Raw genomic sequence first — 14,032 nt, 5'->3', positions numbered from 1 at the left:
TCCTTTTTAACACTGCTCTTTCAGATTTGTGCTAAGAGTTCACAACATAATAGTGTATCAAATTGGTTATGTATAAGTACAATTAAGGTTAATATTTCTTCATCTGATTTGTTTATTTCTGGGAAACATTTTTGTCATAGCATTGAGTTTTACATACATCAGTAACACAGATTAGGAATGCAGAAGCTCCACATCACTGCACTCAAGATGTTGTTCTCAAAGATATAAGTAAATTAATTTGAATGCTCAAAAAATCATTAAATCGCAAGTGGGTGCATTTCTATTTTCTGAAATGCAGATGTTTGAATTTTTCAAATTGTTTGTTTAATTATTTTCATTCCATGGCCTGTTATAAATTAGATATCTGTAATTAAATGGGAAATTTGCATCATATTAGACATGAACGATTTCATGACCTCAGACAGCAACATTCTGTGCAATACTTTTATCCTCAGGAGCTCGTGGTCAGGATTGTATCCCATCAAAATGTTTGAATGTTGATTGTTTGGTCAATGCAATTGTAAAAAGAGTTACTCCAAGATATAGAAGCATAGCTGATGTTGAAATTCTATTCAAGAATTTTTTTTTATTCATACACTGTGGGTAGTATTAAATGGCGACTGCAGGAGTAGGAAATATGGGAGGTGAAGGGAACTTCAACAGACAGGAGCCAAAACCACGCTTTCTCAATGCAATGTCGAGATGTAGAGATGAAGTTAGTAATGTTACAGTGGAGTCAAGCTGTCTGGTTGCAGGTTCCCATTTTCAATGCTTTTGTATCTCATAACTACTCACAATCTGAAAAATTTAAAACTTCAGGATTTAGTCAGCAATGTATGGGAATCGTACATTCTGTCTTATGATGTTTTTTTAAAGGTGATATGCCAAACTGCAGTACTGTGAAGATAGCAAAAGTGTGCCAGCTTTGATGGAGGATCAGGGGTGTCAAGGGTGAATCAGCCTAAGGGAGGTGTTAGGGTGGAACAACATATGTAGGGTTCAGAGGTGTTCCAGAAAGATACCAGCTGGCATCAGGATACAGAAATGTCCTAAAGGAAGGGTCTGGTAACTTGGATTTGGTCAGGAGTAGACTGTGGAAGCAGTTAGAAGATGCAAACTGAACAATTTAAAGGGTGGAGTTAAATGTTCCTGCGTGCTTTTTTTATTCATTCATGGGATGAAGATGTCGCTGACCAGGCAGCATTTATTGCCCATTCCTAATTGCACAGAAAGCAGTTCAGAATCAACCACAATGCTGTGGGTCTGGACTCACACATAGGCCAGGTAAGGATGGCAATTTTCTTCCTTAAGGAACTTTAGTGAACGAAATGGGTTTTTCCCAACAATCAGTTCATGATCATCATTAGATTCTTAATTCCTGATTTTTTAAAAATTCAAATTCCACCATCAGCCATGGCAGGATTTGAACCCAGGTCTCTGATGAAGGGTCTAGGCCCGAAACGTCAGCTTTTGTGCTCCTGAGACGCTGCTTGGCCTGCTGTGTTCATCCAGCTTCACTCTTTGTTATCCCAGAATGTTATCTGGGTCTCTGGATTAACAGTCCAGTGATAATACCATTGGGTCATTGCCTCCCCCAAGTGTCACAGTGAGGACAGTGTTTATCACGTGAAAGTTACAATTTAACAGGGGAGTTCAATAAGGAATGTGTCAAGTCCAGTCAGACACAGCAATAGTGAAAGATCTCAAAGGACATGTCAGTGGATTGCAAGGACATATCAATGCTAATAAGGGAAGGGTCTAGGAGAAGAGGAGAATTGTCTATGGTGAGACGGACAGAGCCAAAGGGAGAGATGGCACAGCCACAGGATCAAGGGTAATGGAGGAAAGTTGCATATTCGGTGAACCAAGGATGATCAATGCAAATTCCAAGTTACAGGAGGAGGGTGGATGGTGATAGGTTCCATGTGGAAGGTGATTCTTGATCTTGTGCAGACCATTGTTCCAAATTTATAGTTAAGCTAGCACAAGTCCAGATCCAAGTCGATGACAATGTGAGGGTGGGAGAAATTTGGAAATTTTGAACATCTCATTGCTTAGCAGCTGCACAAATGCTGTGGGCATTGTTGCTCGTACCTCTGACTGCCTTTTTCATAGAGTTGTTTTGGCGGATTCCCTGTAGATCTGATACACCCAATATTTTTGCAGTTTTAGGAACATCAGAACATAATGTGACAAAGGAGGGCCGCTGTCAACTAGAGCAGAAGTTACTATCGGAAGGGAAGGCATTAATAGAAGACAGGCACTTCTGCATACTGTATTGTCAGTGAGGACCAACTACTTGCAAATGTTGGCAAGGTGATGTCAGGGATGGTGGAGGCTGTCTCGGGAATCAGTCATATAGCTATGTGGGATCCTACAGAAAAATGTAGAGCTATGTGAATTTATGGGAACCATATCACTGCACAGCTCAGTTTGATCATTAGCTGTTTTATCCAAGGCACCACATGTGTGGCAATTCCTAGTCTGCCACACACAGGTTCATAAAGACAGTGGCCAATTCAACTGAGTTAATCAATTATTCCACAGATTAAGCCAGCCAAGTGACAAGCAGATAACGCCTCAGTGCCCATTCCTCATTTCTGTAGAATGCTGGGGGCCATCAATTGCACTCATGCAGTCATTAGAGCACCACAGAATGAACCAATGTTTAAAAGACACTTGGTTAAAGACATAAATAAGAAAGATTTGGAGGGATATGGGCCACACCAGGCTGGTGGAACTAGTTTGGTTTGGAATTATGTTCAAAGTGGACTGGTTGGGCCAAAAGGTTTGTTTCTGTGCTGAATGGCTCTGCGAGGGCTTTCACTGTGAACATACACTCTCGGGCAAAGAACCATGCTTGCCTGTACCGATTTCCCAGGCAGCTCTCATGACAATTTGCACAACTTGTAGGTCTCAGAAGATTTTGAAGCCCCAATACAGGTTGATGGATCTGAGGTGACAAGAGCTATGCCCAATGATGCTGGATGGTGGCAGTGAGATATCTCTGCAGTGCAATGGAAGGGTGGTACAATGCAGCTCATGCCTTTACATAAGTGATCACTGAGCAAACCATTGGCTTGCCAAAGATACGTTTTCATGGCCTTTTGGGGCTTTGCATTATGCATCACACAGGATACCACAAATTGTCACAGACCTCTGGGTAGTTCACAACATCCCTTCCTATTGGGTCAGAAATGAGAGGAGGGAACAGCATCCCTCCTTAGATGAGGATGCATTGGATAAGTTGAGGAGGAAACCATGAATGTTCATGAGGTTTTATAGAATGCGAGGGTCGTGTAGAGACGCGCAAGGCAAACCAGCCATAAACTAATATGCACATTATTCACCAAAGAGTATGGCACCTGAATGACGAATGGTGCCATTTCCAAAACTCTGTTGCCTGTTCCAAATGTTTCCCAAAATCTGCTAGCCTCCGTCTCAAAACTTCATCTGTCACCTAGAGAAACGATAGCAAACCTTTGAACTACACTTTCGCAAGTGAATTCTGGTCCTGAGTAACTCTGCTGTGGAATCGGAAATAAATCAATCATCAAACCATGATAAAAAAAAATCCAGATCCTGTACCAGCCTTACAGGGCCTTGAGTGCCCTTAAACCATTCAATCATCCCTATTGAGTGATTTTTGGACAAGTCCCTTTATTACACATAGAAAGAAAGGCCAGCTGAACGTGCATGTTCGGGCATGTCCCACAGCATAGGATACAAAACTGGGCACAAATATGAACATTCAAGTAAGACTGAATGGCATCTCAGAACATGCTTCCTTCACAATAAAGGAGCTGCTACCACACCGAGTGCAACCTGAATGCATGCTAAATGGTATGGAATGCCAGAAGAAGTGGTAGATGCAGGCACATTTACAACATTTGAAAGACATTTGGATAAGTACATGAATAGGAAAGATTTAGAGGGATGTAGGCTAAATGCAGCCAAGTGGAACTAGTTTGGTTTGGGAATATGGTCAGTGAGAGTCTATTTTCATGTTGTATGACTCTATCATTCTATAAAAGGGAGCCTCAATATGGTAGGCTGGTGCCCCGTGTCATGGGAGTGAATTTTTGTTTTAAGCCTATGCAGTCGATGGGGTGTTTACAGCCAGCTTTTATGGCCCTTTCAGGCCTGCTGCTTTATCACCACGATGACAGGATCCACCAATGACCATCTTCCACAGTGGAGTAATTAGACCTTTTAATTTTAATTTGTGTGTGTCAGTTCCCTACATGGAACCAGAAGTGGCACCCACCTCCAGCTCCGCCCATGGGATCTGAGGTGCTCTTAATAAATTCCACTCTGCATCTCTAATGAACCACACTGACTTTGTGCTTAAATTGCATTGCCTCATTCAGTGCTATGTAACTGTCGCTGTGATAGGGCTAAATTGGTTCCTGTGGAAACAGGTGCACCTGTTGTTGCTGCTTTCTGTGTGTTATATCAGCAAACAGCTGCACTGGGCAGCAACCTCAGTGTTTCACCACAATGAATCTCTGCAGAGCTTATATGTCATTATCTCTTTTGATAGCTATCTTTGCAACTATCTAGTTAATCAGTAAGTGCTACTATTGTACTATACCGCATACAGTTCCATTTATAAGTTATTGTTGCTGAGCTAATGATTAGAAGATAAAGATCCTTACTCATCTTTGTTTTCACAAACTTCTGAGAAAACAGCTTGTTGATTTACATGATGCTGCCCTCTCATGTTGCTGATGTGCCCAGGGCTTGATACTATAACTATTTTTCCAATGTGTTGATTAAATTATACACTCCTAAATGTCAGTTAAAATGTATACAATTTTATTGGTGATGATGAAAAAAGTAATGGCTAATCATGATGCAATTGCAAATAATAATCTTTTCACACTTCTAATAGGAGGTGGAGGACGGAACTCTTGTATTTCAATCCTTACTGCTCTCGTGTTTAAAACCAAAACTCATAACAAAAAGATCACAGTAAGCAACAGGTGGTTTGCCTCAACGACCTGAAACTTCTGACGCTTTTTGTTTGGGAGGAACATTGGACTTGTGAAAATAGCAGTGAACCACTAAAAGTGTCATTGTCATGGAATGTTCTATGATTTGCACAGATGTTATGTTTAGTCTTCTATATGTAGTGGCAAAATGTAAATATATTACATTGCACATAACTAGTGACAGTACAGTCTCAAAATAGGGCAATGTTCTCAGTACTCACTGTACCAATGCAATAGCAGCTGCACCCACAAACTACAAAGAATATAATGAGTACAAGGAAAAAGTGTGTGAAGCACTGGATGCAATAATTAAGAGTTGTGACATTTGATGATTTGCGAGGAAGTACAGAGTCTAAGTACACTAGATAGGATGTTATACTTTATTGATAAGTCACTTGCCTGTTCATAAATAAGACTGGATGGTAATTTGGGTTATATGGATGACTCTGGGATGGCACAGTGTCTCAGTGGTTAGCACTGCTGCCTTGCAACCCCAGGGACCCAGGTGTGATTCCACCCTTAGGGGAATCTGTGTAGAATTTGCAACTTCTCTCCATGTCTCTGTGGGTTTCCTCTGGGTGATCCAGTTTCTTCCCACAGTCCAAAGATTTGCAGGTTGAGTGGATTGGCCATGCTAAATTATCCATAGTATCAATGGATGTGAAGGTTAGGTGGATTAGCCATGGGAAATGTTGGGTTACAGGGATAAGGTATAGGTTTGGGTCTGAGTGGGATGCTCTTTAGAGTGTCAGTTGTATACTGGATGGGCCAAATGATCTGCTGCTGCACTGTAGGAATTCTATGAACCAATCACTTCTATGAAACTCAATTCCTAGTTGTCTCTGAAAACTGTCTGAAATGGGTTGATTAAAATCGGTAAATACGCACATGAATTAGGAGCTTTCAGCATTTGGTGCATGGGAGGGTTTCAGTTGGTGATTCTGAAGCACTACCAGCCAAAATAACTAGTGAAAACTCTCATGAAGCAGGGGAAGCATTGATAATCAATAGGAACCCCACCTCGTTAGGGAAGATAGTGTAAGTTGTCTGAGTTTGGAAAATTGTTGCAGCATATTCTGTCGCTCCAAAGGCTGCAGGAATGCTAGAAATGACAGAGATGCATTTAAAACATGATAGGGAGGACAGTGCGCTTTGGCAGGTAGGCAGCTACTGACATGTTGCAGCACAATTTGGACAAAAACACTAGGGCATATACAACACTACCAGTGACCTCCAAACTCTATATCACAAATTCCTGGCAGACTAAAAGCGACTCCTGTCAGTATGCTGATCCACATGACCAGCAATCAGGTGGCAGAATTTAGGGAGACAGCTGTCCACCACTTTCTCAACAGAAACACAAGCTTCTCCTAAGGATGCAACATCATTGTCGTTGGGTTGTTTCCATTCTGCCAGTTAACAGGTTGCTTCCAATTTGGTTAGAATTGGAAGAAGTTATGAGGAAATACTAGGCCATAGAATGTAAAGCGAAGGGGCAGATAGGATCTAACTATAACACTTAAGTATTGTTTAATATTGGTTTTAAATTGTTAATATTCAGACCTTCTTTCTTATTTGGACTGTCAAGCTGTAAAAACGCAGCTTGTTAATCCTACTGAAGAAATTTTATAATCATGCTCAGTATCAATTTCTTCTTCAAATTACCTGCAGGCTGTGCAGACAAAGCACTTTGGATGAAATGTCCTCCCCAGAGCTGAGATCACCTCTCCACCAATGAAGTCTCCACAACTGTCACAACGAGTTCCATACATTCGTTGATAATCCAATGTGCAGATATATTCTCCATTTTTGTAGAAGAAGTTTGCTTGTGCCAAGTCAGAGCCGCAAACTGTAAAACAGTGATAATTATATCAACTGATATGCTCAACGCAGTACCCTAAATCGCAGCTTAGTGGTTTACTTTAATACTGAAATTAAGTTTTTGATAAAACCTTGCCATTGCACAAGTTGATTTGTTACTGTTCTTTGGCACACTTGACCCAACTTAACCCAAACTAAACCCCATGTATAAAAAGGACATGCTGAATGTCACAATTTTAAATACTAGAAATTTAAGGACTGATCTAAAATTTTGTCTCTTCAATAAAGATAGTTCAAAAGAAAATCAAAAAGAATTAACCATATTCAACAGAGAGTTATTGGTTACATGACATAATATCACAAAATAGTGTGTATGTGAACAAATATAATGATGGCACTACGATGTAAAAAAAGATGTTTTGCATTGCCAGACACACCCTGTATCTTTCACCCACCTACTCCACATATGGAACCCCCTTAACCTTGCAATCACTGAAACCTCCCCACAACTGGATCTACCTTATTTTTGGACACATCTAACTTTGATCACCAATCCAATGTTACGGGCCAGGCCTAACCTCCTTAAAGCATATTAAGGAGGTATCCTAGGCCCTAATTTTTATCTTCTTTAAAGGCAATTAAAGGCAATATGTTCCAGATGTGATTCAATTGGTCAAACTATTAGGCTTCAAGCAAAACACGCTATTCTTACAACAGTTAAAATACAAAAAAAAATAGAACTGGTATAATTTTAACTCTATTGAAATGTTTGAGAAAATAATATTTATTTAACTACTACTCATCAACTGTTCCAACATAGCAGCATCCCACAAACAAACCCTTGGCAAAGGCAAATTGAGCAAAACAGGTTTGCCTCACTTGCTACTTCCTCCAGTCCAGCTCAAGGAACACCAACAGAATGAATCTAGTAGCAGAGACAGAACTCAAGCTTTTGTAGTAGTAGCAAGAGAGCTATATCTAGCAGCTTAATCTCTAAAAATCCCAACTTCAACAACTGAAATCAAAACTAAAACCCTGGGTCTGTGTGAGTCAGACTCCACCCACTTATGCTTCTTTTGTCTAATGTGAAAAGAACTCAAAGCTATTTACTCTGCTTTCCATGGAGCAGACACATCAGCATCAGGTTTACAACACCTGTCTTTAAGAGAACCAAGATAACAAATCCCTCTTATATATCATCATATATATCATCTTAAATGCATATATCATCACAACCAGTCTATTGGATTCATGCACCCACCAATAACCTAATGATCCCTCACTGCCTTGTGATTGAACAATATATGGATAAAGATAACAGCAGTCCTTGGGTGAAGGTGTTAAATCGGGACAAGTCAAACTACAACAATATAAGACAGGAACTGGAGAGTGTTGATCGCGGTTAGCTGTTTGAGGGTAGATCCACATTGGACATGTGGGAGTATTTCAAATGGCAGTTACTAAGAGTTCAGGAGCAGCACATTCCTGTGAGAGTGGACGATTGGTACAGCAAGTTACATGAGCCCTGGATGACGAGGGATGTTATGACCTTTATCAAAAAAGGAAAAGGAAGCATACGTAAAGTCTAAGAGGATGGGAACTACCAAAGCCCTAGAAGAATATAAGGAAAGTAGAAAAGAACTTTAGCAAGGAATTAGAAGGAATAAAGGGGTGATAAAAAGTCATTTGCAAACAGAATTAAGGAGAATCTGAAGGCTTTATATACATATATAAAAAGCAAGAGGGTAACCAGGGAAAGGATTGGTCCAATTGAGGACAAAGGAGGGAAGTATGTATGGACCCAGAAGACTTGACTGAAACTTTAAATGAATACTTTGTATTGGTATTCACCAAACAGAAGGAATTGGTGCAGGATGATCTTGGGAAAGGGAATGTTGACTTTCTAAGCTAAGTTGCTATTGAAAAGGAAGTGTGGATGTGCTTCTTAAAAACTATTAAGATAGATAAGTCACCAGATCCTGATGGGATTTATCCCAGAATATTGAGGGAGGCAAGGGAACAAATTGCTGGAGGATTGCCACAGATGAGGTCCAAGAGAACTGGAGAATACCCAATCATAGAATCATAGAATCCCTACAGTGTAGAAACAGGCCCTTCACCCAACAAGTCCACACTGATCACTGGAACATTCCACACAGACCCATCTCCCTATAACCCATCTAATGTACACATCCCTGAACACTAGGGGTAATTTAGCATGGCCAATCCACCTAATCTGCACACCTTTGGACTGTGGGAGGAAACTGGAGCACCTGGAGGAAACCCATGCAGACACGGGGAGAATTTGCAAACTCCACACAGACAGTCGCCTGTGGGTGGAATTGAACCAGGTCCCTGGCGGTGTGAGGCAGCATTGTCAACCACTGAGCCATGGTGCTGCCCCTAATGTTGTCCTATTGTTTAAAAAGGGTAACAGGGATAATCCTTGAAATTATAGACCTGAGAGTCTCACATCAGTGGTAGGGAAATTATTGGAAAAATTTCTCAGGGACAAGATCTATTGGCATTTAGAAAGAAACAGACTGATTAGCGATAAACAGCATGGATTTGTACGGGGGAGGTTGTGCCTCACTAAATTGATCAAGTTTTTTGAGGAGGTGATGAAGATGATTGATGTTGACTACATAGATTTCTGTAAAACCTTCAATAAGGTCCCTCATGGCAGGCTCGTAAAAAAGGTGAAGCCATATGGTATCAGGAGTGAGCTGGCAAGATGGATACAGAACTTGCTTAGTCATAGGAGACAGAGGGAAGCAGTGGGAGGATGCTTTTCAGAATGAAGTGTTGTTTCATGGGGATCAATACTGGGGCCTCTGTTGTTTGTGGTCTACGTAAATGATGTGAAGGAAAACATGGCTGGTCCGATCAGTAAGTTTGTGGACAATACAAACATTGGTGGAGTTGCAAATAGTAAGGTAGATTGTCAGAGGATACAGCAGGATATAGATCAGGTGGAGGCATGGGCAGAAAAATGGCAGATGGGATTTAATCTAGACAAATGTAAGGCAATGCATTTTGGAAGGTCAAGTACAGTTAGAAATTATAAATGAATGGCAGAACTGCACAAGTATTGACATGCAGATGGATCTGGGTGTGCAGGTCCACAGATCACTGAAGATGGCAGCACAGGTAGATAAGGTAGTAAAAAAGGCCAAAGACATGATTGCCTTCATTGGAAGGGGCATTGAGTATAAGGATAGACAAGTTAGAAGATAGACAAGTATAGAACTTTAGTTTGGGTACACTTGGAATATTGTATGCAATTCTGGTCACTGCACTACCAGAAGGATGTACACGCTTTGGACAGGGTATAGAAAAGGTTTATCAGGATGATGTCTGGTATGAGGGGTTTTAACTATGAAGATGGACTGGGTTTGTTTTCACTGGAATGCAGATGGTTGAGGGGCAATCTGATAGAAGTTTATAAGATTGTGAATAGCATGGATAGAGTGGACAGTATGAGGCTTTTTCCCAGGGTGTAGGGGTCTGACAGTATCCGTAAGCAGAGTCAACATTTTGGGTTAGGAAGAGTATTCCAGAAGTTTTTTTTAAACTAGGAAATTGAAAGCGTGACCAACAATGGTTCAGAAATAATAATTAGGAATTCAGGCATAAGAAGCCAGTTTTGGAGGAGGACAGGCATCACATATGTTTGTGGAACCAGCAAAGGTGACAGAAATAGGGAGCAGTGAGGCCATGGAGGGACTTGAAATCCAAGAACAGGATATAAATATCAATGCATTGCTTGAGCAAGTGACACTGTAGGTTAGAGAGAGAATAGAGTGATGAGGAAAGGGATTTGCTGCAAGCAAAGACACTGGCAACAGAATTTTAGATGATCTCCAGGCTTGTGCAAGGTAGAATATGGAGACCAACACTGAGTGCATTGCAGTAGTTCAAGTTTTTAAGAGGAAATAAAGGTGTGAGTGAGGGTTTTAGCAGAAGACGAGCTAAAACTGGTGATTTTACAGAGGCAAGAATAGGTGGTCTAAGTGATGGGAACAATTATGTCCATAATAATTCAATAGCCAAAAGATACTGAAGGCAGTTTACAGGAAAATGCATTTGTGGTATCAAAATTCGTGTTGTGTAACACCCTTTCATTGTTTATATTCCTTGTAGCTATTATTTTAAAGCTTTAAATGTAATGAATGGATTGTTGTCAAAGCACAATTTCTGAGATCAAGGAATTAAATGCAAAACAATATTGCTAGGAGAACAGGGCACATTAAAAATAACAACTCCATGAAAAAGGTCATTTGCACTCATCACTAACTCTCCAATATTGCTTCTGATTCTGGGAGAAACCTGTACTAATCACAGTATTGCATTCATAATGCAATCAATAACTGCAGCCCATTTGATCTATGGCAGAGAGTTATAAAACAGAGTAGATGCTCAAAATTAATAGCCAGAGGCCAAAAACAGTTCTTTTCTTAAGTTGTCTTGGATTGTTTTTGTGGGAAAACAGCCAAAGCATCTTGAACACTTTTAATTTTGACTTGATTATGAATTCAAAACACTTATACTATCATACACTGATAGTGTTGTAACCTAAAATGACAAACTTGTCGGTATCTGGAAAAATGTATTCCGTACAGAATATATTTACCAGCAGGTATGACACAGGTTTTTGATATATATAGACATATACTTGTACCATTCATTTTTATGTTTGGATTTTTGAATTTGAACTAGTGGCATATGTGTTTTCTACATGTCTGAATAAGTTTAATGACTAATTTGTAGATATTTCTGTGGCCTTGGTAATATTTTTCAAAAATCAGTCTAACAGAGATACCTCTGGGTAGTAATAGGCTTTAGTTTACAGTGGGAGAATTTGTGTGCAAATAAGATAAACAATGTAGAACACTAAGTTTTTAGATAGAGGATTCTGAAATTTTTTGGGAGACTTTGGGGAAATATTTTTGCTTAAAAAACAAATTTTTAAAATTTCAATCTTGGGAGTTCTGCAGGGTTCTAATCTGAAGCTGAACATATAAAGCAGGTTCTCCTGAGACAGGGAGAAAGTAGTTGAGACTTATTAAAATTAGGTAACTTCAATATAAGGGGGGCTCATTTCAAAGTTCCACACCAGAAATATTTGGTTTAAATCCTGGAGGGGTTATATGAAGATGAGGAAGTTTAAGCTCAATTATATGACAAAACAGGAAGGGGCTATCAGTGTCATATGACCAGGAACTGAGGCCATGACTAAGTCAAATCTACGTGGGACAGAGAAATGCATTTGAGTATTGTACTGAGGATTGTATTGTTGGGATTAATAGGATTGTATTTTCAAAACCTTTCAACATATATGCAAATGGTTTCGTTTATACTACTCTATCTTCATTTCTGTTGTGTAATGACCTATCGAGTCAGAATTCTGTCTGTGTTCTGGCTGATCCAGTAATAACATCAGCTGGATTGTAACAGGAGGGAAGAAATGATTCATTCACTGTTAGATACATGGGGCGGGAAGAGGTATCCAATCCCTCTAGTTTAAACTGTCAATTCAGGAATACTGGGACTGGAGAGTTTACAGCTAAATAACAAGAAGTGGTAGCTCTTTACCTTTCAAATGAACAATTCCCTGAAATAATAAATTAGTTTTTACATTTGTGAATCGCAAAGATGCCATTTTTCTCAAAGGCAACAAGCAAATGAGCTATCCTCTAAAATTACTCTGGTGGCCAAGTGGCTGAAGACATAATTTCTTTAGATGGTGGAACTGCTTTCCAAGTGTTTCTCGTGTATTGAGCATCACTATAAGGATTACTGGTGCTCACTGGAAATATTATCTCCTGGATCACATGCCAGCTGAAGCAGGATGAGTCATTATCAGTAGAATTTAATACCAATGCACCATTTGCAATGGTAGAACCAGAATGGGCATTATTTCTACTTTCATATTGAGAGCTGGTAATCATATGACTCCCATGAAAATTTAAAGTGTCGACTGCAGGCACATGAAACACATGCAATTCTGGTTGAGGGTTTCTGCTGGAAGATCTAGCTTTCAGATCGCAGTTCAGTAGGTCCAGGTGGGCTATAAAAAGGGTCAACTGGATAAGTAAGGAGGCTTTGCATCATGGTCCCATCATTTTATGTTCATATTTCTGTCAAAAGTATGAAGTGTTTGTCCCGTGCACCCTCTCAGACCCCCTCAAATATCTCCCCCCATTTTTCCATTGCTTTTTAATCTTAATGCCCATGGATATCTCCACCATGTCCAATCCCCTTCCTCATTGTTTTGCAGGCATCAGACCAGCCTCACAGCTCAGCAATAACTCCCTCTAAATTTTCCTCCAGACCAGAGAGATGCTCTTCCCCATCAATGACAACATTAATCCTTCTCACTCGACCAAGATGGCCATGCAGAGCTTACAGAGAACGTTTGTCTGGGGCCCATTGAAATTTTTGGGTCCAGCAGAAGTAAATAGTCAAAAATGTCTTTCCATTTTCCTATATAATTGTCATTGTGGCATGAGATTGTCTTTCAGCTGGGCATCAGGCTATATATTTGTGAGTGTGCATCTTGGCTACATGAGTGAATGTGTGATCAGCCTTGGGGCTGCATCACAATCGAGGCCAAAGTAGGTGATATTTCATGTGGGTGAACAATTGGATGAAACCTAGTGTATCTTGATGGGCCTGGATGTGTGATGGGCTTGTGTGAAGACAAGAGAGTCACATGGAATTTGTCAAGTCACTCAATCCCAACTTTCTCCTGTAGGACAAACAGATCTATAACCAAAAGAAATAGTGAAGATTGGCAGAAGAATTCCCTGTATCAGGTCCTCCCCTCTGTTGAGAAAGAAGTTCTCAGGATTGTGGGAGAATAGGGTGACTGAGCTATCGCTGATGGGGAGGCTGGATTGGCAACTTGATAACACTATAGACAACTGCTTTCATACAGCTGATAATAGGAACTGCAGATGCTGGAGAATCCGAGACAACAAGGTATAGAGCCAGATGAACACAGCAGGCCAAGCAGCATCTTAGGAGCAGGAAAGCTGACGTTTCGGGCCTAGGGTCTAGGCCCGACACATCAGCCCTCTTGCTCCTAAGATGCTGCTTGGCCTGCTGTGTTCATCCGGCTCTACACCTTGTTATCTCACTTTCATACAGCTGATGGTCAAAAGTAGACTGATAGAGCAGTACTTGGCCAATGTGGATTTATCCCAATTTCTATG

At 40.3% G+C, this 14,032-nt stretch overlaps 1 protein-coding gene across 4 annotated transcripts in view; it reads right to left on the bottom strand.

Annotated features, from left to right (window-relative positions):
* The window catches only part of ablim3 (actin binding LIM protein family, member 3), a 316,208-nt gene that overhangs the window by 168,072 nt on the left and 134,104 nt on the right, over positions 1-14,032 (bottom strand). For all 4 annotated transcript variants that reach the window (XM_059650745.1, XM_059650743.1, XM_059650744.1 and 1 more), the window contains one exon: positions 6,660-6,843. In XM_059650745.1, coding sequence (XP_059506728.1) covers positions 6,660-6,843 — 184 coding nt within the window. The remainder of the gene's footprint in view (positions 1-6,659; positions 6,844-14,032) is intronic.

This window comes from Stegostoma tigrinum, chromosome 13, assembly GCF_030684315.1.
Source record: "Stegostoma tigrinum isolate sSteTig4 chromosome 13, sSteTig4.hap1, whole genome shotgun sequence".
Taxonomy (NCBI): Eukaryota; Metazoa; Chordata; class Chondrichthyes; order Orectolobiformes; family Stegostomatidae; genus Stegostoma; species Stegostoma tigrinum.
This window is presented reverse-complemented; position numbering and strand designations above follow the sequence as displayed.